The 26,111-nt window shown below is 45.6% G+C and overlaps 1 protein-coding gene across 1 annotated transcript; it reads right to left on the reverse strand.

The window, feature by feature from the left end:
* Nucleotides 1-2,836: 2,836 nt before the first annotated feature.
* Nucleotides 2,837-25,177, reverse strand: Armh1 (armadillo like helical domain containing 1). Its single transcript, XM_051188581.1, has 11 exons — nucleotides 24,959-25,177; nucleotides 19,841-19,909; nucleotides 17,620-17,786; nucleotides 14,812-15,008; nucleotides 13,762-13,846; nucleotides 4,782-4,904; nucleotides 4,635-4,707; nucleotides 3,749-3,878; nucleotides 3,570-3,647; nucleotides 3,190-3,271; nucleotides 2,837-3,113 (listed from the first exon to the last, which is right to left on the reverse strand). The coding sequence occupies exons 1-11, from the start codon at nucleotides 25,162-25,164 to the stop codon at nucleotides 2,992-2,994; spliced, it is 1,332 nt and encodes a 443-aa protein (XP_051044538.1). The 5' UTR covers nucleotides 25,165-25,177; the 3' UTR covers nucleotides 2,837-2,991.
* Between the last annotated feature and the right edge of the window lie 934 nt (nucleotides 25,178-26,111).

The following is a 26,111-nucleotide window of genomic DNA, read 5'->3' on the forward strand; positions in this document are numbered from 1 at the left end:
ACTAATAGTGGTTTAAAGTTAGAAGCAGAAACAACCTTATGTTTTAGCAGTATGAAGTTTAAGCAACATTCATAAGACACTCTTGCGTTCTGTACTTCTTAAGGGTTTTTCTGTATAGCTTTTCCAAATCTTGAAATTCATGCTTGCCCATTTTGTTGAGAGTCTTTGCTGCCACCAGTCTGGATTTGTTTTTCTCACAAATCTATTTTCTAGCTATTTCTAAGTTTTTTGTTATGCACTTTTCCCAAAAAGGCCTCTTGTTTTTTACCTGTCATACTACTTGATACAGTAAAGCTAAGGAATGTAATATGCAAGACACAGATTTGTGTGAGTTCCAAGGCAACCATGTCTACATAGAGAGACCCTGTCTCAAAATGTCAAAGAAAACAGGTTTAGCTGTCTTAAATTCTATAATATAATTTTATAAGTTTCCTCTCTACACTTTTTTGTTCTCCTTGAGACAGGGTTATATCAGTGTATCTTTGACTGTTGTGGTACTCACTGTGTTGACCAGGCTGACCTTGAATTCATAGAGATCTGCATGAAGGCCACACATTTTGTGTAACTGCAGTCAATTCTGTAAGGTCTCATGGAAGTCGTCTGATCAACTGTTAGTTAGTTACTCCCTTGGGGAAGAGCTGAACTCTGGCGTTCTCACCGGCAAGGTTGGGAGTTGTTTCACCCAGTGTGTGCTTAGGACCTCAGTACTGGGCCAGAGGACTGAAAACTCAAAATTGTCCCTGGCTATATTAAGGTTCCAGGTCATGTTTTAAAACCTCAACAACAAAAAACAGTTCTCCCCATTTGGGGAAAAAACCCCAACCAACCAGAAAACTTTAGATTTCCTTCCTTTGAGCCTATTCCACTTTGGGGGAATCTTTTTTTTTTTTTTTTCAGTTTTCCTTTATCTATGCTAAAAAGAAAAAAAAAAAAAAATCCCAGCTGGGTCAATACTGGTTTGAGCCTTTAATCCCAGCGCTCAGGAGGCAGAAGCAGACAGATATCTGAGTTCTGGACTGGCCTGGAGTACACACTAGATCTTGACTGGAAAAGACAAAATATCAACAGTCTCCTAGCAAAGAAAAACAACAAAATCTAAAGACAACATAAAACCCAAACTAAAACTAACAAAACCCCCAAGAGGCTAGGTGGTGGTGATGCATGCCTTTAATCTCAGCATTTGGGAGACAGAGGCAGAGGGATCTTTGTGAGTTCACGGCCAGCATGGCCAGCAAGACAAGAGAAACCTTGTCTTGAAAAACCAACTAACTACTAGGCAGGAGTGTGGCATGGTGGGATGGGGTGCTGCAATCTTTCATTTATTTATTTTTTAAATAATTTGTATTTTATGTGCATTGGTGTTTTTGCCTGAATGTGTGTGTGAAGGTGTCAGATCCCCTGGAACAGGAGTTACAGACAGTTGTGGGCTGCCGTGTGCGTGCTTGGAATTGAACCCAAGTCTTCTGGAAGACCAACCAGTGTCTAAACCAAGGAGCTATCTGTCCAGCCAGTGCACTCCTTTAATCCCAGCACTCAAGAGGCAGAGGCAGACAGATCTCTGTGAGTTCAAGGCCAAGCTAATATAGAGTGAATTCCAACCAACCAACCAAAACCCCCAATGAAAAAATGAACAACAGGGAGAACAGAAGAACCCAAACTGAATCAAAACTAAAACACAAAACTGAGTTAGCTGGGCTTGGTAGCACTGGTCTGCTATTCCAGTCACTGGTGACTAGAGGCAGGAAGCCCAATGACATCCTGGACTATAGAGCAAGTTCAAGGTCAGCCTAGGTAACTTAGGAAGCTATTGCCTCAATAAAAAGTAGAAAGAGCTGGGGATGTGATGGAATGTCACATAGCAGCTGTGAGGCCTGAGGCTCCATCCTCGGCACTGCAAGGCAAAACCTGAGAGAGACTGGGGAAAAGCAGAAACGAGAGTGATGAGGGCTCAGCCCAGGTATAAGACATGGGGTAAAGGAGTGAGATGTTGGGTTCTAGAGATACTTGGAAGGTCATCAGTGCATCATAGAGAGATGGAGACTAAGCAGAGGCTCCAAGGGACACTATGGCATTGAGTTACAGGAAGGGAGCCTGACCATCACTGGAACAGGGGAAGTTGGCCCAGCACTGGATCGCTCTCTCCCTTTTTTTTTTTTTTTTTTGTCTTGGTTTGGTTTCTTGAGACAAAGTTTCTCTGTGTAGCTTTGGAGCTCACTTTGTAGACCAGGTTGGACTCCTACTCACAGAGATCCACATTCCTCTGCCTCCAGAGTGCTGAGATTAAAGGCATTTGCCACCACAGGCTGGCTGGAGATGTTTTATTAGACACAAGGAGATGTGTCTGGCTGGACTAGAAAGGGTTGAGGGAGCAGAACCAGAGCGAAGGCAGGACAGATGCGCGTGCGTGCGTGCATGTTTGTGTTTGTGTTTGTGAGATAACTTAGAGCAGTGGTTTTCACACTGTGGGTCATGACCCCTTTGGGTCGAATGACCCTTTTACAGGAGTCTCTTGGAAAACATAGATATTACATTATGATTCATAACAGTAGCAAAATTACAGTTATGAAGTAGCAATGAAAATAACTATGGCTGTGGAGGGGACTACAACACAAGGGGCTGTAGGGTGGCAGTATTAGCAAGGCCTCATGAGAATCGCTGTCTGGAAGGATCAAGGATCTCCATTAAGGCCACAGGATGCCCCGGAGCTCTTCCAGAGTCTTGTGACCCTTCTCTTGGGACCTGCTTTTGATGAGTGGGAACACTCCCCAACCCTATTACACAGCTTTTATAGATCTCCGTTCCTTCCATACTACACAGTACAGGCATCACAACTCTTTATTAGATCCTTCTGCTTTCCCTCTCCCCCACTGTGTTTTCTAACTCCCAGATTCCCACCCAGAACCAAGAGGCGCTGTCTTCAACGCCTTCCTCCTGGTAGGCAGGCTTCCATGAGGCACAGTCTTGGCCTTCTTGATTGCGACAGGGGCTCTGTCACTTCTTCGATTCTGAACAAAACTTCTCAAAGTGGGTGACATAATCCACCTCCTTCAAATCTCCAGGACCCATGAAAAAGTTGAAGCAGCTGTTGGTGGTACCTTCACAGAGGTGTAAGGCTGCAGGCAGCAAAGGTCAGCATGAGCCTGATTGCTGGCTCTGCCCTGGCTCTGGGTCCCCTCACCCCCTACTCACCTTTGGTAACATTGACTTTGTTGGCTGCCAAGATGTCTGCCTGAATGCTATCTATTTTGGCATACAAGATCTCAGCATTGCTCTGAGGAGAGAAGCAGGGGGAGCCTGCCTGGCACCACAGCAGTGTGCTGTTCCTGGAGTGGGGCTGGAGAGGAAGGTTAACTGCAAGCAGAGCTGCTGAGGCAGAGAGGTCCTGCTCACAGCTTACTAGCTAGGGCAGGTGGGCAGAAGATGACAGTGTGTGTGTGTGTGTGTGTGTGTGTGTGTGTGTGTGTGTGTGTACGGGTGGCCAAGTCAGGAGACTAGATTTATTCACTCTGCATGAGGGCACCGTTCTGTCCTGGGCAGCTGCTGAGGCTGGTGGGAACAGAAATACTTACAAGGAAGAGCTGGTAGAGTTCCTCCCCCATGGACTTGCGGACATGTTCCTCCACCAATGGGAACATTTGCACGAATAACTGTGGCAGAAGGTGGGTGGGGTGGCAAGACAGTGTGGGTGTCTGCTGACTTGACTGCCCATGCCCTGCAATCTGCCACACGCCCACCCCAGCACGAGCACCTCTAGTGTGAGGCTGGCCAGTCTCTGGCTATTGCTGTGGTCCGTGTTGCCCATGGCTGTCATCAGGCTGTGGACCACACGCATGTGCAGTAGCTCCTCTGCCACTTTCAAGTCATTTCGCGCCAGGACCCTTGCGAGGAAGGGTAAGAAGACAGGGAAAAGTGTGGGGACATAGGAGGGGGAAGGAGTCCCTCACTCCCAAGTCTGCAGCCTCTCTCTCTCTTCAGCTGAGAAACAAGAATTCCAGCAGAGCTGGGCTTTGTGGCGCACGCCTTTGATCCCAGCACTAAGGAGGCAGAGACAGGCTGATCTCTGTGAGTTCCAGGCCAGCCTCATCTACATAGACTCTCTCATAGAGAGACCTTATTGCAAAAACAACCAACAACAAACAACAACAACAACAACAAGAAACTAAGACAATGAGCTTTCTTGAGAAGCCCATAACCACACTATTCTGTCTTTTGTTTTGTTTTTTAGGACAGGGTTTCTCTCTAGCTTTGGAGCCTCTCCTGGAACTCACTCTGTGGACCAGGCTAGTCTTGAACTCACATAGATCTGCCTCTGCCTTCTCAGTGTTGGTATTAACAGCCACTACTGCCAGACTTGTCTTTCTTTCTTTTTGAGACTCAATCTTACTATAAAGCCCTGGCTGGCCTGAACTCACTATGTAAACAAGGCTGGCTGAATCTGTTGGCCTCTACCATGCAAGTACATGCCCAGTCGTGTGTGTGTGTGTGTGTGTGTGTGTGTGTGTGTGTGTGTATTTATGAGCTGGGCACAGTGGCTCATGCTTTTAATCCTAGGGTTCAGGAGGCAGACAAGTGCATGGGCCTGCACAGTGTGAGTCTCGGCTTTGCACAAGCACCCACTCCCCCTGCTGGCCTACCCGATGGTCTTGGCAGCCGCAGCCTGCTGCAAGAACACTGGTAGCTGAGTGGTGACCTGGATAATCGATGAGTCTGAAGAAACGAGGGACCATTAGGCAGGAAGCCCCCTCCCTCCTCCAGGGGCAGGCCCACATTGGGAGACCTACCAGTGAAGATCTTGGCCTGCAGTTTGGAAGTTTCCTTGACTGATGGGATGAGCAGTGCCACGAGGCCCTTGAGCAGAGGCAAGCGCACGTCATAGTGGATCAGGTCCTTTATCAGCTCAATGGCTGGGGAGGACAGAGATGCTGGAGAGGCCCCTGGTCCTTCAGAACTCACTACCTTCTACTCTGCCCTCCCCATCCCCACCTCTCCTGTGCTTTCTGCTGCTCAGCCCCTGGTAAGGCCTTCTGTGGGGAGGCTACACTTCCTGCCTGCCTGGAGCTCGTGACTAGAACCAGCAAGAGTAGGAATCAGTGGGAAGACAGGGATGGAGAGCCCACCCAGGAAAGGCCTTCAGGTCAGAGCTGAGGTTTGCGGCCCATAGAAAAGAGTTGCCACCAGTTTGGAGGACTTCAGGTTCGATGGAGGAGGAAAGGGCCGGGTACGGCAGATTTCATTTATCATTTAAGAACCTGATCCCTACGGATCAAACCCAGGGCTCCTGCATTCTAGGCAAGCACTCTACCCCTTAGCCACACCCTCAGGCCTGGGCTGGGTCTTTTGTTTTTTGAGACTCCCCATCTTCATTATTGCCCTGAGGCTGATCCCCCCAAAACCAGGTAAAGACAGTAGAGAAGTGACCCCACCAGGTTGTCCTGACTGTCACAGGTGCGCCATGACATGCAAATGCCTCCAACACGCTTGTAAGCCTAGCACTTGGGATGTGGAGGCAGGAGAATCAGGAGGTCCAGGCCATCAAAGAAAAAACTAGCCAGGAATGGTGGCTAGAAGACCTGCTTCCCCCACAGGCACTTCCTATAGGGAGATGCCTATAGTTCCTACACTGCAGACGATGAGGCAGGAGGATTGTGGGTCTGAAGATGGTTTAGGCTGCTTTATGTAGACCAAAACCCTGTATGTATGTATGTACACACAGATACTTCCTAGACAGCTCAATGTGCTTGCTCTCTAAGCACTTGGGAAGCTGAGGAAAGGCTGAGGCAGGGGCATTGTGAATTTGAGCATAGCCTACACTACATAGCAAACTCCAGCTCTTCCTGAGCACCTGGGACCTTGGATATTTCAAATGAGAGGGTAAAGTAAAATATCACACTTATGGGTGTGTGTTTGTATGTGCACACACATGAATGTGCTCCAATGTATGTTTGAGTGATTTTAGATTTTTTGTTGTTGTATTTTGATTTTGAGACAGGGATTTAGCACATAATCCTGGCTAACATAGAACTCATTATGTAGATCAGGCTGGCCCTTAATTAAAAGAGATCCTCCTGTCTCTGGTTCCTGAGTGCTGGGATTAAGGAGTATACCACCATGCTCACTGTTTGAATTGATTATTGGAGAAACTGCACACCTCTGTGGATGGGAATGGATGGGAAAGAATGCACTCCGCAAAGGGACTGACATCATGAAGGAATCTGTATTAAGCAGCCAGGCTATAAACAGGATTCCTGTGACATGCCATCCTTGTTGTCCAGGAAAGAGCTTTTTCTGGCAAGAAGAGGTTGGGGTTTGACACTTGTCCACACAGACATCATCACAGGTAGTTCTTGCTTTGGGGACTCTGTGTAACCAGAAAACCCTTGCTTCCTGCCTCCTCCCCTCAACCTCCCAGAACCTGCAGTCACTTCCGGTCCCTCTATAACTGGAAGCCTTGATTCCTTTGCTTAACTGTACACAAAGTTCAGCCCTTGAGCCTCCCCTGTAGAATCTGTGTTTAGGGAAGTAATGAGATTTTTTTCTGTTAATCTGTCTGTAAATAATTATATAGCTGTACATATAATCATTTTATAGATCAAGATGAAGAAGCCCTTACAGTGAACAGAGTAAATCTAAAATTTTTATACACATGCAGCCACTTCCAAGGTGCCCACATATATTCTGGAGTCAGCAGCAGCAGCAGCAGCAGAATTCTTTGCTTCTAGAGTCTTGGGAAATCAGGGCACTAGTTTCCTATGCACTTCTAGACAAGACTGCCACCTTCTGTCTGTACTGAGGAAGCGCATGTCAACATAAATTGTCTTTTCCAGCAGAATGTGCTTGGCAGGCTGTAGCTGACCAGTCACATGCTCTCTGATTGCTGTGTGCTCTGCTACCCTTTTAACTACACCCTCTTCAAACACTAATGCTGAAGCACTAAAAAAAAAAGATTAATTCACTACATTCTCACTACATCATAATCAAAGATCAATATTGAAACACCGAAAATGATTGACAGGCTAGGCAGTGGTGGCACACATCTGTAGTCCCAGCACTCGGGAGGCAGAGGCAGAGGCAGGTGGATCTCTGTGAGTTTGAGGCCAGCCTGGTCTTCAAAGAGAGTTCCAGGACAGTCTCCAAAACCTACAGAGAAACTTTGACTAGAAAAACCAACCCCCTATCCAAAAACAAAACAAAACAAAACAAAAAACCCAAAAGCCTTGATTGACTGACTGACTGACTATTAGACAGAGTCTTCAGTGTTTTAGTTATGTAGCTTACACTGGCCTTGAACCTGTTACCTTCATTAGGGATTATGGAGATATGTCATCATGTCCAGCTATAAGTACTTTTAGTTCAAGGCCACCCTGGGCTACACAAAACTCATCCAGTCTAAAAGAGAAACAAAGCTGTCACAAAGGTGCCCTCAGCACTTGGAATGACACACCTTTAATCCCAGCTCGGGGGAGGTGGAGACAGCTCATAGTAAGTCTGAGGCAACAGTATGAGCAGAATTCATGAGGATGCAGTCTGAGGCCAGGATTGCCTGTCTGGTAGAGGTAAGAGCTCTCTGGTGGTTGTTTGCCTTGCTTTTCTGATCTTTTGGCTACCCCACACCCAATATCTGACTCTGTGTTTTTATTATTAAGACCTATTAGGGTTCATGCTACATTCGGTACCCTACCTTTGGGGTACGAATTCCCAAAAAAAAAAAAAAAAAAAAAAAAAAAGCCGCTTGCCTGTGGTTTTATAGCCATGGGCACAGGCTGGAGCCCCATGCAGGACTCCAGCTAGAGTCATTGCTCAAACAGCTAGGTTCTTCTCTCTTTTCCCTAAGCCTCTAATAGAGTGTTGCCCCTCTCTGCAACAAACTCCATGGGCACCTGGGCTCCAATGGAGCCGTCTGGATTTACCTGCCCTACACCAGCTGGCTCTGCCTTCGGGCGGCTCCCACCACACGTGGTTTTCCCCCACAGTGCTGTGTGCATTTTTCAGACAGCCAGATCCCTTTCCCCCGTGGGTTGAGGGCTTTCCCTAGAACCGCCCTCCTTGGGCTGCCACTCTCAGCCCACAGCGACACACTAGCAGCTGCAGCTGTCCTCAGACAGGCTGGTCACTGCCTGTGTTCTCCAATCACAAGCTATGCAGCCTTCTGCTCCTCCATCTTCCTCGGCAGATTTGGTGAGACAATAGGGAATTCTTGAAGTGGGGAATAAGTTAAAAAAAAAAGTTCCTCCCCCCCAAATTATAAAATGGAAGCACCATTACAATGGAGTGAGTTAGGTCTCTATATGATAATATGCTGAAATGTTTGAAAATGGAACAATTAGATGAGAGGATAAATAATTTAGGTGGGACTTACATAATGTCAGTTATAAACATTATCAGTTTTAGCACTTGTTAATCTGAGTGCTAAGATACAAGCTGCAGAAAAACTTTAAGCCTACCATGGCCTCTCTTTCCACATGAGTGTGTGTGTGAAGAGCTTGGGAAGTAGTTCTTGCTAGTATGTACAAGTGGGTTCAATCTCCTGCATAACAGGAAAAATATGCATATGATTATTTGTTTATTCCGTTCCTCTACAACTAGTCCAAAGCCTCCAAGAGAACAGGGACTGTATCAGCTGTGTTTATCACTAAATATTCAATATTTGATACTAATTCTGCTGCACATTAGGCACTCGGTAAATATTGATTATTGGTGTACTATGTTTTGTTTTGTTTTTAAAGTAAGATCTCACGATATTGCTCAAGCTAGCCAGAAGACTCGAACAAAGGGATCCTCCTTCCCTGGTCTCAGAAGTTGCTGGGAGTAGAGGCATGTGTCACTGCATCTGCCTAAAGTTTAATAAATGAAATTGTTGGGGTTGAAGAGATGGCTCAGTGGTTAAGAGCACTGTCTGCTCTTCCAAAGGACCTGGATTCAATTTCCAAAACCCATATGGCCCAAGGTAATGAAGAAATTGATCAATTATTGATTGGAAATGTACTGGAGGCCTCAGAACTTCATAAAAAAAATCATGTGAATAGCAAAGGTTAAAAAAAAAGATTTTTCTATCAGGTGGCAACAAGACAATGAAATTATAAAGAAATGTCCTACTTGTTCTTTCTGCAACCCAAAGTAACCCAAAGGGCACTAAAAGGAGTGAATTCTGGCAGGAGAATGTGTTCCATATTGCAGAATTTGGAAAATTAAAATATGAGCACCACACCATTGATGCCTATTCAGGGTTTCAATGGGGGCTTTGAGTTCAGAAAAGGTTGATTCTGTAATCACACATTTGTTAGAAGTTAGGCTGTCATGGGAATACCTGCACAAATAAAAACAGACAATGCTCCAGCAGGTGTCTGTAAGAAAATGAAACAGGTTCTTGCTTATTATAATATAAGGCATATTATAGGAATACCACACAATCCTATAGGGCGGGGCAGGCAGTTATAGAAAGAAACAGAGAGGGATGATAAAGACCCCCAGAAATAGATTATACATGATGCCTATTAACTTTGAATTTTCTAAATGCTAATGAGAAAGGAACAATAGCTGTGGAGAGACATTGGATAACAGAAAAAAATATGGAATTAAATCAGTACGTATACGTATACTTTAAAGATGTGTTGGCCTCAGAATGAAAACCAGGGCATGTGTTACATTGGGGAAGGGGGTTTTGCTTTTGTTTCCACAGGAGAAGAAAAGCTATGGATACCATCAAGAAAGATAAAGATTCTATTTGAATAAGAGAGACCTCTTGATTAGAAGAGATCATAGTTCATCAAGCAGCATGGCTGTTTAATCTAAACAAACCTACAAAACTAACAAATGCTTTTCATTTAATCAGATATAACTTGCCAAAAGAGAACCGCCCCAAAGTTAGGGTTGGGGAAGGGCTTTGTTTTTGAATTTTCAGGTGAATAAAGGCATCCAGCTAAGGGATCTAATGACCACTGGACAAATGCAAAAATATGGACTAGACATTGTTGATGTACTTATTGCCGATATGTATTGTATATAGTTATCATACTTATTTTATATAGTTTTTCTATGTTACTTATAACCTTCTTTAATTTTAGACAAAAAAAGGAAGATGTGGTGATACTTTGTTTGTGATCTAACCAATAAAGTTTGCCTGAAGATAAGAGTACAAAGCTAGCCACACTAGTCAGCCATACAGGCCAGGCAGTGGTGGCACACACCTTAATCCCAGCACTGAGGAGGTAGGGACAGGGGTCTGAGGTAACAGTGTGAGCAGTATTCAGTCTGAGGATGCAGTCTGAGCACAGGATCACCCCTTTGGCTGAGCCTTGGTAGAGGTAAGAACTCTCTAGTAGCTGGCTACTTTGCTTCTCTGGTCTTTCAGCTCACCTTCCCCCAATATCTGACTCCATGTTTTTATTATTAATGCCTATTAGAATTCCTGCCACATTCTTTTATTCTTTTCTCTTTTTCTTTATTTTTTAAAAATTTTAATTTTTGAGGCAGGGTCTCACTGTGTAGCCCTGGCTGTCTTGGAGCTCGCTAGGTGGACCAGTTTGGCTTTGAACTCACAGAGATCCACTCACCTGCCTTTGCCTCCTGAGTGCTGGGATTAAAGGCCTGTATCACTTACTTTTTTTTTTTTTTTTTTACAGTGCTGGGGAACATGGCACCATTGAGTCACACCTCCCTCCCTTTAAGATTCCTAGTTGAGGGCTGGAGAGATGGCTCAGAGGTTAAAAGCACTGACTGTTCTTCCAGAGGTTCTGAATTCACTTCCCAGCAACCACATGGTGGGCTCACAACCACCTGTAATGAGATCTAGTGCCCTCTGCTGGCCTGCAGGGATACATGCAAACAGAATACTGTATACACAATAAATAAATAAATCTAAAAAAAAAAAAAATACTAATTGAACTCATTAATTTCCCTTAAAGGTTTTTAAGGTACTGGAGAGATGGCTCAGCTGTTAAGAGCACTGGCTGCTCTTCCAGAAGACCTAGGTTCAGCTCCCAGCACCCACAACTGTCTGTGACTCTAGTTCCAGGGGGATCCAGTGCCTTCTTTTGGCTTCCTTAGGCACCGGACATACATGCAGGAAAAACACCCATATCATAAAATAAAATAAAAATTAATTTGATTTACATTTAGCTGGATGTGGTGATACATACTTTTAACACAAGCACTTGAGAAACAGACAGGCAGACTGTGTGAGTTCCAGGACTACATAGTGAGACACCATTTGCAAAACTAAAATAAAATGTGGAAATAAAACTTACTTATTGTGTGTGCACATGCAACAGTGTGCCTGTGGGGGCTAACAGACAACTAGTGGGAGACAGCTCTTCCCTTTCAGTCCGAGTGGACACCGGGACTTGAACTCAGGTTGACAAGCTTGGTGGCATGTGTCTTTACCTTGTGAGCCATCTCATCAGCCCTGGTTGTTGTGTTTTTTGTTGAGACAGAGGCTCACAGTTTAGCTCAGGAGGCTGGCCTCAAGCTTGTGGGCTTTAGCCTCTCTAGTGTCTCTACTCTTGGGAAAGGGCACAGTCATTTTTGTCAATTGAACTAGTTCTGATAAGTCCCCTCTTGCCATCAATTCCTGGAACTGCAATCTTTCCCGAGAAGAAAATGACATTTTTTTCACTTCAAGGCAGTTATATGTGGAAATAAATTCCAGGCAGGGCCACTTTGGAGAAGTCCTCTCCGTTCTGACTTTGACTTACTTAGCTTACGTGGGATGGTTGTTAAAAGGAATTCTAGAGTCTTCAGGGGATCCAGTGTCCTCTTCTGACCTCTGTGAACACACACACACACACACACACACACACACACACACACACATCCCTTTCTTTAAGCTGAGAAACTGAAGGAGGGGAGAGGAGTCTATTACATTTGGCCATAAAAATGTCACCTCCCTCTGTGGTGGTTTTATGAAGGACACAGTATTATCTGGCCTTCTTCCCACTGAGGTATGGTGTCTATGTGGTCCTGTTGATGCTTGCTTATTTATTTCATGTACACTTATGTTTTGTCTGCACATGTGTGTGTGAAAGTGTTAGATCCCTTCACACTGGAGTTAGAGGCAGTTTTGAGCTGCCATATGAGTGCTGGGAATTGAACCTGGGTCCTCTGGAAGAGCAACCAGTGCTCTTCACCATGAAGCTATCTCTTCAGCCCCTAGGTACTATAAATTCTAACAGGCCACAATGCTATGCTATTTAGGAGACTTGGCCACAAATGAAGCCTCAAAGCCATGGAAATGGTGAAGCCTTCCCTGAGTGAGGCTTAGAGGGACTTGGTCCCCAGGACCAAGTATACATTAGGATGAGTGAGTGGTCGTCAGCTAAAACCAGTGTGTCCAGAAACTATCAACCTCTGCTTCCTCCTCCCAGATATTTACAGCCGGAGACTGCTTGTCACAGAGCTCCTTTTCAGCTGTCCACAATACAGCTGCTCCTGGATTCAGAGGTAGGAAATCAATACTGCTCCTGGTACCCTCTATTAGAGCGAGTAGCCCACCTGATTCCAGCCCCCATCTCCCTCCCCCATGTGTGTTCATATCTGTCTGTCTGTCTGTCTGTCAGTCCTTGCTTCACTCCCTCATTGCCCAAGTCAGGTTTCCTGGACCCAGCCTCTGAGGTCACAGCAGTGGAATGGGTTCACGACCCAGTAGAGAGGTAGAGTTGAGAGGCTCCTGAACTCAAGACCAGTCTTGGCCTCATGTGGGGCTGGCTGTGTGCCTGTAAGTGCCCAGCACTTGGGAAGCTGACAGAGGAGGATAGAGAGTTCAAGACCAGTTTAGACTGCACAAACTGTCTCAAAAGGAAAAACAAAACAAAACAAAACAAAAGACAAAAATCAAGATGTCATCACCAGACACTTCCACCATTCACCTCCTTAACGTCTGACAGTCTGGAAAGTCCCAGGCTTGTACGCCTAGGATTATTTTGAGAAGTAAGTGAAATAACGTATGGAAGGCCAACAAGTGAATGATTCAATAAATGAAAACTTGCCTGGTGCTGGTGGCGCACGCCTTTAATCCCAGCATTCAAGAGGCAGAGGCAGGTTGATCTCTGTGAGTTCAAGACCAGCCTGGTTTACAGAGCTAGTTCCAGGACAAGCTCCAAAGCTACAGAGAAACCCTGTCTTGAAAAACAAAACAAACAGACAAACAAAACAAAAACCCCAGAAAAACAAAAAAAACAAAAAAAGAAAAGAAAAAGAAAACTTATGGATGCCATCATTAATGTCTACATTAGTTGTTTTGTTTTTTTAAGACATTCCCCAGGGTGTTTTTTGTTTGTTTTGTTATGAGATAGTCTCTTTATGTAGCCCAGGCTGGCCTGGAATTTGCAAACGCTCTGTCTTAGTCTGAGGACAGAAGTCTGTACCATCACCTTAGGCTTCCTTATTCTTTTTCTCAGTGCTTGAAGTCCAACCCAGGCCTGTGCACACTGGATGAGCATCTTATTACTGATAGGATTTATTCATTCATTCATAATTCTGCCTCTTGGAACAGGTGCAGGTGTTAAAAATCACTGTAATTAGCTGGATGTGGTGGCCGGCAGGGGCTTCAGGGCAGAGGGCAAGAACCGCACAAGAGACAGCTCTGGACCTAGTCGGTTCTAACAACTGCTCAAATAAATGAAATGCAACTACCATTTTCTGAGTAACTTGCTGGTTGATACTAAATCAGCCTTTCCCCTCTGCCAATGTTATTTTAGACACTCTGCAACGGGCTCTTTATGATTGGAGGGAGACTTTGGAATGTGCTGCTCACTGCCACCTCCCTACCTTCATACTGGACCTCCAGGTGCATTGTGCCCAGGACGGAGAGCACACAGTCCACGATGCTGGGGTGTGTGGCTCCAATGATTGACTGGCAAGACAGACAAGAGGGCAAGAGCATTGACTGTTTAGGCCTAGAAGACGTGAAATGAGGACTCATACACAGCCAAGCTGGGTGGGGGGGTGAACGGACACTGCAGTCTTTAGCACAAGATGCATTAAGCCAAGTCTCCTTCCTGGCTGTTTGTTAAGATGGGCAGGACCAAGAGAGCCAAGACTTTGGCTGGGGGAGGGAGGACACACGGGGGAGAAAGCTACTCATCCCAGATCCTGAGATGTCTTTCTCTGGAACCCTGCCTTTTAGTTTTACCTCTGCAAACTTTACCTACATTCACCACATGTACCGCTACTGAGAAGACAGAAAGAGCAAGGGTCTACCAACGTGCTGAGGGTAGGAGGCCCTGGGTGGGAACTCCAGGGATCCTCGGGTCTGAGCTGTGAAATCTTAGTTCTATGACTTCTGTCTGGAAAACATCTACCCACCTTGGTAACCTCTGCAATCCCTTCCCACTGCCACCATTGAGGCCCTTTTGTGTCCTCTGGAGCATTTGTGAGAGTTCCGACCATTCATGTCAAAACCGCATTCCCCTCCTGAGTAGGCAGGGTACCCAAACCTGACTTCACTCACATTCTAGGGCAGAAGTTTTCTAATCATTGAGATGTGGTCTCCTCTCACACACTGCCCACAGAAGAGTCATGCTGCCTTCCCTGTCAAATGGATGCCTGTCTTTTCTACAGTTCCCTAGTCGTCCTTGTTGCTTGTCTTAACCACTTTGAAGTCTGCCAATATCTTTTTGATCCTTAAATAAACAGCACAAATCTCTCTGTTGGGAGGCATGAACACCCCACCCCCACCCCTGAGGGTGTCCTGCCTTGACACTGATTGACTATCAGACAGGCGGTGGAAGGCTGAGCTCCTCCTCACCAGACTCTGGGAAAGGTACTTGTAAGACTCTGCCATGTAAATCAGAATTCCAGCGCATAGCTGTGGCTCACCTGGGCAGTCCTGAGAGTCTGCAAGGCCAGCTGCTGGGCTTTTGGGGACCCACAGGGCAGCAGAGCTATTAGACCTTTATAAACTTGATTCTGGTACTTGGGGTTACCATGGAGCAGAGCATCCAGCAGAATTTGCACTTCCTCCTGGGTCTCTTCCGATTTAGACTTGGCCAGAAATTCTGCTATGGCTCTCACACCTGGGCGAAGAAGAGAAAATGCCAACTCGGACAGGATTTAGGAAAACAATTCCCATTCAAGGTTGAGTAATCCGGGGTTGCTTTAAAAGCTTTTCCATCAAACTTGTTTAACCAAAGCAAAGTTAAGGATCAATTTTCATGCTGCTTTACTGTTGTGTTTACTTCCAGCTATTTGGCCAGAGTAGTTTTGTACAGCACAGGAGCTTGTGTGTGTGAGTGTGTGTGTGTGTGTATGTGTGTAGCTTAGAGGGAAAAGTTCTTACCCTGAATTCATGAGGCCATGAGTTTACTGTTCAGCAAAAGAACATTAGAAATTGTCTCACCCATACATTATGTAGGTTCATTTCAAATTTCAAAATAGTTTTGTTTTCTGGGCATACAACCCTTTCTCATCAGGCTGTAATTTTTTTTCTTTTAAAGACATTATGTATCTCTGGCTGTCCTGGAACTCACTATGTAGACCAGGTTGGCCTCAAACTCACAGAAATATGCTTGTTTCTGCCTCTTAAGTGTTGGCTGTAATCTTTTTAAGGACAGGACCTTTTATTGGCATTCCAACGTGGGACCTGAATTTCCACACAGGGCCTGAGAAAGCTAAGCAAAACAAAACAACCCCCCTAAAAAAAATAACCAACCAACCAACCAACCAACCAACCAACCAAACAAACAAACAGATGCAGCTCCCAGTTAAATGCTTATACAGGCTTAGGGCTGGGCTCCCAGGGACAGAGGAGGGGTGGAGCCAGTTGCCAGAGCCTGGGCAGAGGCCCTAGCTACTGCTTACTTAGCTGGTTAAGGTTTGGCTCATGAAGTCAGAAAGGGCTACAAGACATACAGTAAAGACAGGTCCAGACAAGGAAAAACCCCTCTAAACAGGTTACAGTGTTTAAAAATGTTTGTAGGCTTAAGAATGAAAAGAAAATGGATATAGACAGGAAAAAATAGGTAGTTTAAAAATGATAGAGGCTTTAAAGAGAGTAAGGTAATAGAAAGGGAAAAAGCCATGTAAAGACGGGGAATACACAGGGAGTCTGGATCCTGTATAGTATTACATTGATTTTTAATTTTTTGAATGCTGCTGAGTGAACCACAGCTTCTGAGAGACATGAGATTGATTGTAAAAGGGACTGTGGAATTAAACCAGCACAGCCAGAAATAAGCCTAAACTAAGGCTGAACATTCATAACGAATAAGTCTCCATGTCATGATTTGGGGGCTGGTGGTCCGAGAAAGCCTGCTACATTATCATCATCATCATCATTTATTGAGACAGGGTCTCATGTTTTCCAGGCTGTCCTCAAACTTGCTGTGTAGCTGACGATGAACTTAAACTTCTGATCCTCCTGCTTTCACCTCCCAATTGCTGGGATTGGAAGTATGTATCACCACACATAGTTTTAGAGGCCATATTTTTCATCTCTCTTGCCTGATACATTTATATATACCCAGTACAGTTGGCATTCAATAATTTTATCTTCTTTCCTTTCTTCCTCCCTGCCTTCCCCCCCCCTCATTCTCTCTCTCTCTTAGTTTCTTGAGAAAGGGTTTCTCTGTGTAAGCACCGTGGCTGTCCTAGAACTTGCTCATGAAGGCCAGGCTGGCCTAGACTCATGGAGATTTGCCTGCCTCTGCCTCCTGAGTGCTGGGATTAAAGGCATGCACCACCACCACCCAGTTCAATAATTTTAAGTGGTTATTCTTTTTTAAAATTTAGCTTATGAGCGTTTTGCCTGCATGTATGTCAGTGCACCTCTTTGGAGTCTGGTGCCTGCAGAAGCCAGAAGACAGTGCCAGATTGTACGGCCCTGCGTGGACCCCGAGGCACCTTGAGCAAGCCTGAGCTGTTGGCTGGAACATTCTGCAGTTTCATTGGAACATCTTGCCCCAGAGTTGTTCTTGGTACTCTTCCTGATTTGCTAACACACATCTGCTGGGGAGGAACTAAGCCTGAGGCGAACTTGCATGCTTGACCCTTGGTTGTTTTCCACTGTGCTGTGAGTCAGTATATAAGCCCGCTCCTTCCCCTCAATTTCTGCATTCCTGTTGCATGCATGATCAGCTGTCTTGTCTCTTATTTAAATCTCTAGGCCTTTGCCTGATTAGTGGAACACATTGTAGCGTAGGTGCTATACCAGATCTCCTGGAACTGAAGTTACAGACATTTGTGAGCTATTGTGTGGGTGCTGGGAATAGAACCTGGCCCCTCTAAAAGAGCAGCAAGTGCTGTTAACTACCTCACTGGCCCAAGCTATATTTATGTATTTGATATAGGGTCTCTCTAGGTATCCCTGGCTGTCCTGGAAGTCCTATGTAGACCAGGTTGATTTCAGAATCACAAAGATCACCCTGCCTCTGCCTCTCCAGTGCTGGGATTAAAGGTGTGTACCACTGTCTCAGTTATAGTTTGAGTAAATGATGAATCAGGGAAACCATAAATCTGGTCTTTTGGTTGTGACACAGACAGAGATGCTCACTGAGGGAACAGTACTAAATGCTTTCTATGCACCTAGCTGTCCTATGATAGCTTTTTCCCTTGGCAGTGTGGGTGTTGTCCATTCCATCCCGGCGCCGGGGGATGTGATGTCCACCGGCTGGCATACCCAGGACCTACCATAGCTTTCACAGATGAGTTCCTTGTACTTCCTGCCGTTATTTGCAATAATCTGAAGTAGTTTGACGGATTCCCTTTTGTCCTCTTCCTTGATTTTTTCTAGGCCAAGTATTTCCAAAAGTGTTAGGACACCTCCAATCTCAAGAAATTCTATCAGGTATCGATTGCTGTCCAGAGAGAAGCCACAAACAAAATGTTTGAGGGGCTCTATAGTTAGCATTTTCTTTGGGCCACCAACCAGCTCCCAAGTAAAGACACAGAGATTTATCATTAATTATGCTTGGCTTTAGCTTAGGCTTGTCCCATCAGCTCTTTTAACTTAATTTAACCTGTTTCTATTCATCTACCCTTTGCCTTGGGTTTTTTACCTTTCTTTCATTCTTTCTCAGTGTCTGTCTGGTTGGTCCCTGGCATCTCCCTGGCATTTCTTTTCTTTCTTCTCCCAAGCCTAGACTCCTCCTTTTCCTCACTCTCCCTGCCTGGAAGTCCCACCTGTACCTCCTTTTTCACTATTAGCTGTCCAGCTTTTTATTAAACCAAGCAGGTGCCTTAGGCAGACAAGGTAAAATGGAAGCATCTTTACATAATTAAATATATGCAACACATCTTTATATAGTTAAACAAATATTCCACAGCATAAACAAATGTAATACGTCCTCACATAGTTAAACAAATGCAACACATCTTTAAACAAATATTCTGAAACAGGGCTCCTCAGTCCTGAACTGAAGGCATCCAAGGAAACAGTACTGTCTTCACAACATTGCTGCTGTCCCAGGAGATGTCCATGGATAGAGATAGAATTGTTTGGATTTTTAAATTTTAATATGCATATTAAAATTTATTAAAGTATATAATATATAAAAACATAAGCTATGCATTTATGCAATATAGGAACTCGCTTTGTAGACCAGGCTGTCCTCAAACTCAGAGATCTACCTCCCTCTGCCTCCAGAATGCTGGGATCAAAGGTGTGCACCACCACTGTCCAGGTACGTATTTGTTTAGATTACATCTCACCATGCTGCCTTGAACTTGCTATCCTGCCTCAGCTTCTGGAGACACTGAGATTACAAGCATGTGCTACTGTGCCCAGCCAAGAAAATGCTGGAACTAAATCCAGCAGGCAAATGACTTTGCCTTTTTTCTAATCTTTGTGTCTGCTTCTTTTGGACAGGGAGGGCCTCACTATGTAGACTAGGACTGCTATATGGGTCAAGCTGGCCTTGAACTTGCAGTGATCTCTTGCCTCTGCTTCCTGCCTCTTGGGATTACAGATGTGAGCCCCCACAGCTGGCCAGCTCCCTCTCCTCCCTTCTCTCTCTTCCCCTCCCCTTCTCAGTTTCCTTCTTTCTATAATGGCACTTTAATTGTCCCTTGGTGAATGATTTCTCCCTCACTCAAGGGCCATGTGGATTTGGTGGGGCAAGCATGTGACCGGATGCCATCCTTCTGACTGCAGAAGGCAGGTAAGGGTCTGTAGTGGGATATTCACTTTGTCTCCTTCTGTGGCACCGACCACGCCCATTGGGGGTGGAGCCAGGGGTGGAAGTGACCTGTGGAAGGAGGTCTGAGGAGGAGCCAGGGGACACTCTTTTGCTGGCCGGACGAGGAGAGCGTCCGGTGGATCTTGCTGGTGTTCATCTGTCTAGGTTGTAAGTTATTTCTCCCTGAATAAACATCTATTCGGCCTATTTGTTTATCCTGATCTTTATTAAACCACAATAGTGGTCTATGCTGGTTCACCTTGAAGACCCCATGGGAAGAAATGTGCTCTCTTGTAGGTGTAGCTGAGCTACAGGGATGGTTTCTGGAGGGCCTGAGGACCCCAGGACACAGAGGCCTCCGAATATGGGGACTGACTGAGAAAAGGAGCAAAAGATGCATAAAGAGATCAAACCCTGGAGAACTCAGTAACACCCCTGGGTAGGTTCAGGTCTGAAATATGTACATCCACCCTCTGGGCTTTCTCAGCTAAGTGAGCCAATAAATCCCTTCCCTAGTCTAGTATAAATATGTTTTTATTTTACTTTATTTTTTTACAGTACTCAACCAACATGGTGCTGACTAGTGAAGAGTGGATGGGACGTGGGATGGAGGAGCTACTAGAGCAGGTGTCTCTGGGCCACCCCAGGGGGCTGTGACATACCCACTGTGGACCGAATACACCATGAGCCTGACTTGTGCTTGAGACCCAGAGTTTCTCTGGAATGGTACTCACCTGCTCACGGCAGACAAGAAGATGCCAATGGACCTCAGGATCTTCTCTAATTCCAAGCCAGTCATATAACTGCAGCAGAGTTAAGGAGCTCCTGGGTGGTTTTTTTTTACTTAAACTGGTCCCTAGCACTGCCCCGGGGCCCAGGACCAGCAAGTGGCAGATATGTGCCCTTTATGGTGTTATCTCCTTCCCTGCTCTCTAACAAGTTCTTCCAGGGCAGTCAAGGCATCTGGGCCGTGCAAACTCCCTAGGGAGCAAAGAGGTTCCCATAAATCCAAGTGTATAGAGAAAACTGATGGTCGATTTCTCAAGCTTCTCAGAGCCACAGCTGGTGCATCCTTGGGTCTCAGCACAGCTCATTATTTTGGGTCTCATTCCTGGACTTCTCTACCAAGAATTAGCTTCAGCTGGGAGGTGGTGGTGCACCCCTTTAATCCCAGCACTCAGGAGGCAGAATCAGGTGGATCTCTGGGAGTTCGAGGCCAGCCTGGTCTACAGAGTGAGTTCCAGGACAGCCAGTGCTACACAGAGAATCCCTGTCTTGAAAAATAAAACCAACACAACAAAAAAGAGTTAGCTTTATTGTTAATTCTGCAGTCTGTACTTATTCAAAGTTTTACACTGGAGGTCACTATCCTTATGAAGAATTGCATGGCTTCCTAATAAGAATAACAGGAAATGGAGGAAAAATTAAACTCTGATTTAAAACAACCTCAGTGTTTAATGTTATTTTTTTTAATGTGAGCCTTTGCAAAAAGCCTCGCTGTAATAAAGCATCTAGAGCAGGCTTCAGCTCAAATGCAAGGTATGAAATCAAGCCCCAGCAGAAAGGGAGCCAGTCAACAATTACTAGGCTCATAACACATCACAGGCTCTTAGAACACTTAAGAAATTAGCTGGAATTATTGCAGTCCATGAGGATGACTGAGAGCCTCTAGGACTGATACAGGCTAATGTAATGGGCTGGAGGTAATGGTGCTTTGTTGGGGGGTGGTGTGAGGCGAATTATCTCTGCTGCACCCCAGTTCCCAGGATGCCAATAGAAGGAGAGACAGATTGGCTCATTAGGAAAGGCTTTTTACTGCAAAAACAGTGTTTGCTCTGGAGCCAGGCTCCCCTGCCTGTTGCTATCATAGCTTGGACCAGGCTATTAGCCCTCATAATAATCTCTTTATTGCTACATTGTCCCTCTCCTCCTCCCAGTCCCTCCCCCTTCCTGCCTCTTTTTCTTAAGTTACTAGCTAGGCAAACAAGCTTCTGTTACCTTCTTTTCCTTGTGTCCCAGGGTAGTCTTGATTTCAGCCCCGTATTATAATGCTCTTCTTCCCTCCCTCCTTTTCTCTTCTCCTCCTCCTCCCCTTCCTCTTGCTTCACCCCTCCTCCTCTTTTTCCTCCCTTTATTTCCTCCCCATCCCCCTTCTTTTTGAAAGGGTCTTGCCATGTAGCCCAGAATAGTTTGTAACTCAAGATGCTCCTCCTTCAGCATCCTGAATGCTGGAATCACAGGCATGTGCCACCATACACAGCTCTACTGAACCTACAAAATACATGAATGGTTCAGAGCTCAGGGCCTAGTATGTAAAAAGACTCAGTGACTAGCCTGTAAATGTGTTACTATTAATGTTTAAATCATTGGTTGTGCTGATCTGTTATGGGAGTTTAAGAGTGACAAAAGGTTTATGCTTATATGGTCAGTTTTGCAAAGGATAACGATGTTATATTGGTTTGTTTTCCTTCCAGGTGAATAACTGGGGGAGTTGGTGGGAGGGATCTCTGACTGACTATATTGCCTTCTGTTGGGCTACTCCTGATGGCAGGATCACAAAAAAGATAAGTTATGGATGATTCTAGGTGTAGGAACTGGATCTATTCACAGACTCATCCTGTTAGCAGTGGCTCGGTGCCTTCTAAAAGGCAGACACATGACACGTGGAGAAGGCACGATGTCCAAGGTATTAAATGCACTGACTACAAAAGAGAAGAGGTGAGCGGACTGCATGCATCAGCTCTTGAGGGGTGGGTAGGGCAGGCCCTGCAGCAGAGGCAGAGAAATAGGAGGATAGGAGGAAGACAAGGAATGGAGTGTTTCAAAAGGGGCAGTGGGCACAGTAACAGTACATTCCTCAAGGGCCAGCACTTGGGAGGTCCAGAGAGGAGGATCCCATGATTGAGGGTAGTAGCTTGGGATACATAGCAAGATCCTGTCTGATACAAGGAAAATGGAGGTGCAGAAGCTAGTGTAGAAGGGTTGAAACTAGGCAAGGTGAGGGGCACACTTGCTTTAGGTCAGAAACTTAAAAGGGCACTAAACAAATCCCTAGTCAAATCCACCATTTTCTTCTTCTGTTCCTTCTTCTTTCAGACAGGCAGGGTCCCTAGTAGCCCAGACTGAACGCTTGAGCTTGTTATACAGCTGAAGATGACCCTGAGGCCTCGATCCTTCTATCTTTGTTTTCAAAGTTCCAGGATGACAGACATTTGCCCACGTGTGGCCTGCTTTGCTCGCTTTCCTTCTTTTTGACCTCACCAAATCCTACTTTGACGTAATACACTCAAAATATTGACATTAAGGTCAAGGGTGGGGACTCACATCTGAAATCCCAGCACTTGGTGACAGAAGCAGGAAGATTTCCACAAGTTTCAGGTCAGCCTGGGCTACATAATGAGTTCTAGGCCAGCTAGAATAATATAGCAAGACCTTGCCTCAAAACTCAACGGGGAAAAAAAAAAAAAGGCATTATAAAGTTCATGACAAAACATCAAAGTTTTAAATGTATCCAGTATTAGAGCGTGTACTTCCCTTACCTCATCCTGTGGTCACAGGAAATGCTGAGACAAACAGGAAACACTGTCTAGACTTGACAGCAAAGTAGTTGCCGATAACTTGTGAGAATCTTAGTTGTGGAGCAGAAGCCAGAGCTCAGGAACTGATGTTTCCCAAGTCACCAAGTTCCTGAAGAACACCAGTGCATTCCACATGATTTGTGAACAGCTGGCCCAAGTCACCAGGGTACTTGTCAGGAAAGAGGACAGGCTGAGGCGGCACACACCTGCGACTCCAGCACTTGGAAGGTTAGGAGTTCAAGGTTATTGTTGGTGTGCTGGCTAGTTTTGATGTCACCTGACACATTTCTGGTCATCCTGGAAAAAGGAATCTTAACTGAAAAAATGTCTCCACTGGGCAGGCCTGCAGGCATTGTCTTGGTTGGTGACTGATGTGGGAGGCCCAGCTCACTGTGGGAGGTGCCACCCCTGAGCTGGTGTTTTATCACAGCAACAGAAACCCTGACACTTGGCCATACAGCAAGTTCAAAGTCAACGTGGACTACAAGAGACTCTTGCAGACAGACAACACACACACACACTCTCAAGAAAATCTGTCTACTAAATCAGCCTTCTGATGAGATGAGAGGCAGACTGGCTATCTGCATTTAATTAATAAGGGAGAAGCAATTAAGACAAAGGGGCTCACAGAAGGGGAAAGGGTTTGATAAAGAAGAAAAATACTTAACAGAAAGGTCTGAGGTGGGCTGGGGTCGGACCACGTGGAGGAGAGCTTGCCTAGCAAGTGGAAGGTCCTGGGTTCTAGCCCCAGCACTGGGGGAGAAAAGATCTGCAGTAAATCCGTGGAGAATGTGCAGTAAATCACAGCACAGCCAGTCATGCACTGTCAGCAACAGTGACCAAACTATCTTCCGTCATGATCAGCTTCCAGGGTCCAAAACAACAGGCACTGCAACTTGTCCCCAAACAATTATTTTAGGTTTATTTGCTTGTGTAGTTTGAGTGTTCTATCTGCATGTGAGCTCACACACCAGAAGAGGGCATGTATCAGATCCCATTATAGATGGCTGTGAACCACCATGTGGTTACCGGGAATTGAACCCAGGCCCTCTAGGAGAGCAGACACTGTTCCTAATCAAAGTTGCACCTCTTTATGTTCTCTTCCTATTCACCTAGTAGAGCCAGTAGCTGGATATATCTAGGTAAAGGGCTCAGATTCAGGAAGGGAATTGGAGACTCTTCCAGCTAGACTGACATTGGCATCATAATAATGGATTTGATTATTCAGGGAGAAACAGAAAGGAATGAGCATAGAGAAGACGGGAACAGAGGCTCACGAAACACCAAGATTTAAGGGAAGGAAGGCCGAGGAAGAGACAGGTCAGCCAGAATCACAGAACTCAGGGGAACGGGTTTGGGAAGTGGGAAGGCTCGACCGACAGATGCCATCAAGAGGTCATGTATGAGGAATGAGGATGTGGCCACTGGGCTTGGCAGCCAGAGAACCACTGAGACCTTGGGCAGACCGGCACTGGTGGAGCTGGGCGAGCAGAAGTGAAACTGCAGAGGAAGCAGCAGAAGGGGAGAAGGGAGGCACTGACTTTTCCAGATAGTTTCACCATGAACGGGAGGGCTGGGTGAGCTCAGGGTTGAGGCTGGGATCTCATCTTAAGTTTTAGCGTTAATGCCAGGCATGGTGATGCCCATCTGTGGTCCCAGCACATGGGAGGTGGAGGCAGAAGGATCAGGACATCTTTGGCAACACAATATTTGAGGCTGTCCTGGGCTACATAAGACTGAACCCCCCCCAGGGGGTGGGTGGGGCTGGAAAGATGGCTCAGCTCTTAAGAGCACTGGCTGCCCTTCCAGAGGACCCAGGTGGTAGTTTACAACTATCTGTGACCTCAGCTCTAGGTGATCGGATGCCCTCTTCTGGCCTCTGATGCCACTAGGCACACATGTGGTACACACACACACCCACACACACAAAAATAATAATAAAAGATGCAAAATAAATTGGTGATAAAGAAAATGCAAAAGATGTAAGACCAAAAACAAAGTCCATAAGGAAGGATCAAGTGTAAAATAAACACAAATTCCACTTAGACAGAGTACCAGTTGCCCCAAGCTTCAGGAGACAGAGGTAAGAATAAGGACACACTTAGAGTTAGGAAGACAGAAAGTCAATAGAATTCTTGACTTTGGTGATATTTTTATCACCATTTTTTTTCTTGCAGTTCTAAAATATTGGAACCAAGAGAAAACCTTTGCCAACTATACTTATTTTTCCCCTTTGAATGACTCCCCACCTCCCACCAATGCAGCAAAGGATACATGATTCTAAGCCAGGTAGTCAGTCGGATGAGGAACAAGCTGGCTCCCTGGGAAAACTCCAGCTCCAGCTCGGGCCCGGTCTTGCCTTCATTGGTTTCGATGAACTTGGTGAGAATCTGTGTTCTCAGGCCTTTGCCCGCATTGTCCCACTCTTGCAAAAAACTTAAGAGGCGGCTAATTGCCGCCTGCTCTTTTATAGAAGTCATGTTCTGACAGTCCCAGGGTTGACTGTAAGGGACAGAAGATGGGGTACCGGAATGTTTATAACCACGTGATCTACCGAGCTGCTGCCAGCTAGGGGAGCCTTTGTGCTGATGAACTTATGTGCAAAAGCCAGGCTAGGTGGCTGAGGGCTTGGCTCACTGGTGGTGCTTGCAGGGGCCTGAGTTCTCTCCCCAGCACTGTGTCAAACAAAACAAGCAAATGGATGACAGCTGGGGCCGTAGCTCACAGGCAGAGCACTTGCTGAGCACGTTCCAGGTCCTGGTTTTGATCCCCAACACTAGAAAAAAAATCTATTCTCAGCATGGCCACATGCCACTTAGTCAGGCAAGGTTTAGCCAGGCTGTAATGAAGAGTATCATGGTGGTCCAGCAATGACACAGACTTACAGTCCCAGTACTTCAGACACTGAGGCAGGAGGAGGATTTCAAAGTGAGAATGGGCTGACTCTGAGAAAGAGGCTGTTTCAACATCAACGACAGCATACACCAGGCTGGCCTTGAACTCAGAGGTCTGTCTGCTTCTGTTTCCCAGGAGATAGCATTGCACCACAGTGCTTGCTTTTTGTTTTTTCTTTAAGACAAAGCCTTGCTATGTAGCCCAGGCTGGTCTTGAAATCACAACAAACCTCCTGCCTTAATCTCCTAAATGAACTTCTAACAGAAATTCATTTAAATATTTTTTTCTGTCTGTGTGTAACATGTTTATATGTTGGTGTGTGCACATGTGTGTGGACATTCATGTGAAGGTTCAAGATTGATGTTGGGTGTCTTCCTTAACTGCTCTTCACCTCATTATTTTTAATTTTTGAGATAGAGGCTCACTTCACTATTTAGGCTTGGCTGACTTTGAACTCACTCTGTAGACCAGGCTGGCCTAGAACTCACAGAGATCCACCTGCCTCTGCCTCTTGAGTGCTGGGATTAAAGGT

This window comes from Phodopus roborovskii, unplaced genomic scaffold (assembly GCF_943737965.1).
Source record: "Phodopus roborovskii unplaced genomic scaffold, PHOROB, whole genome shotgun sequence".
NCBI classification, from domain to species: Eukaryota; Metazoa; Chordata; class Mammalia; order Rodentia; family Cricetidae; genus Phodopus; species Phodopus roborovskii.

Bases quoted from the DNA above. Each gene is read 5' to 3' on its own strand.
- Armh1 (XM_051188581.1), bottom strand. From the start codon at position 25,164: ATGACTTCTATAAAAGAGCAGGCGGCAATTAGCCGCCTCTTAAGTTTT. The intron at 15,009-17,619 runs GTAGGTCCTGGG...TTCTTCGCCCAG, and splicing joins ACTCATCTGTGAAAGCTATG to GTGTGAGAGCCATAGCAGAA. The intron at 3,648-3,748 runs GTGCTCGTGCTG...CTTCTGCCACAG, and splicing joins TGGCCAGCCTCACACTAGAG to TTATTCGTGCAAATGTTCCC.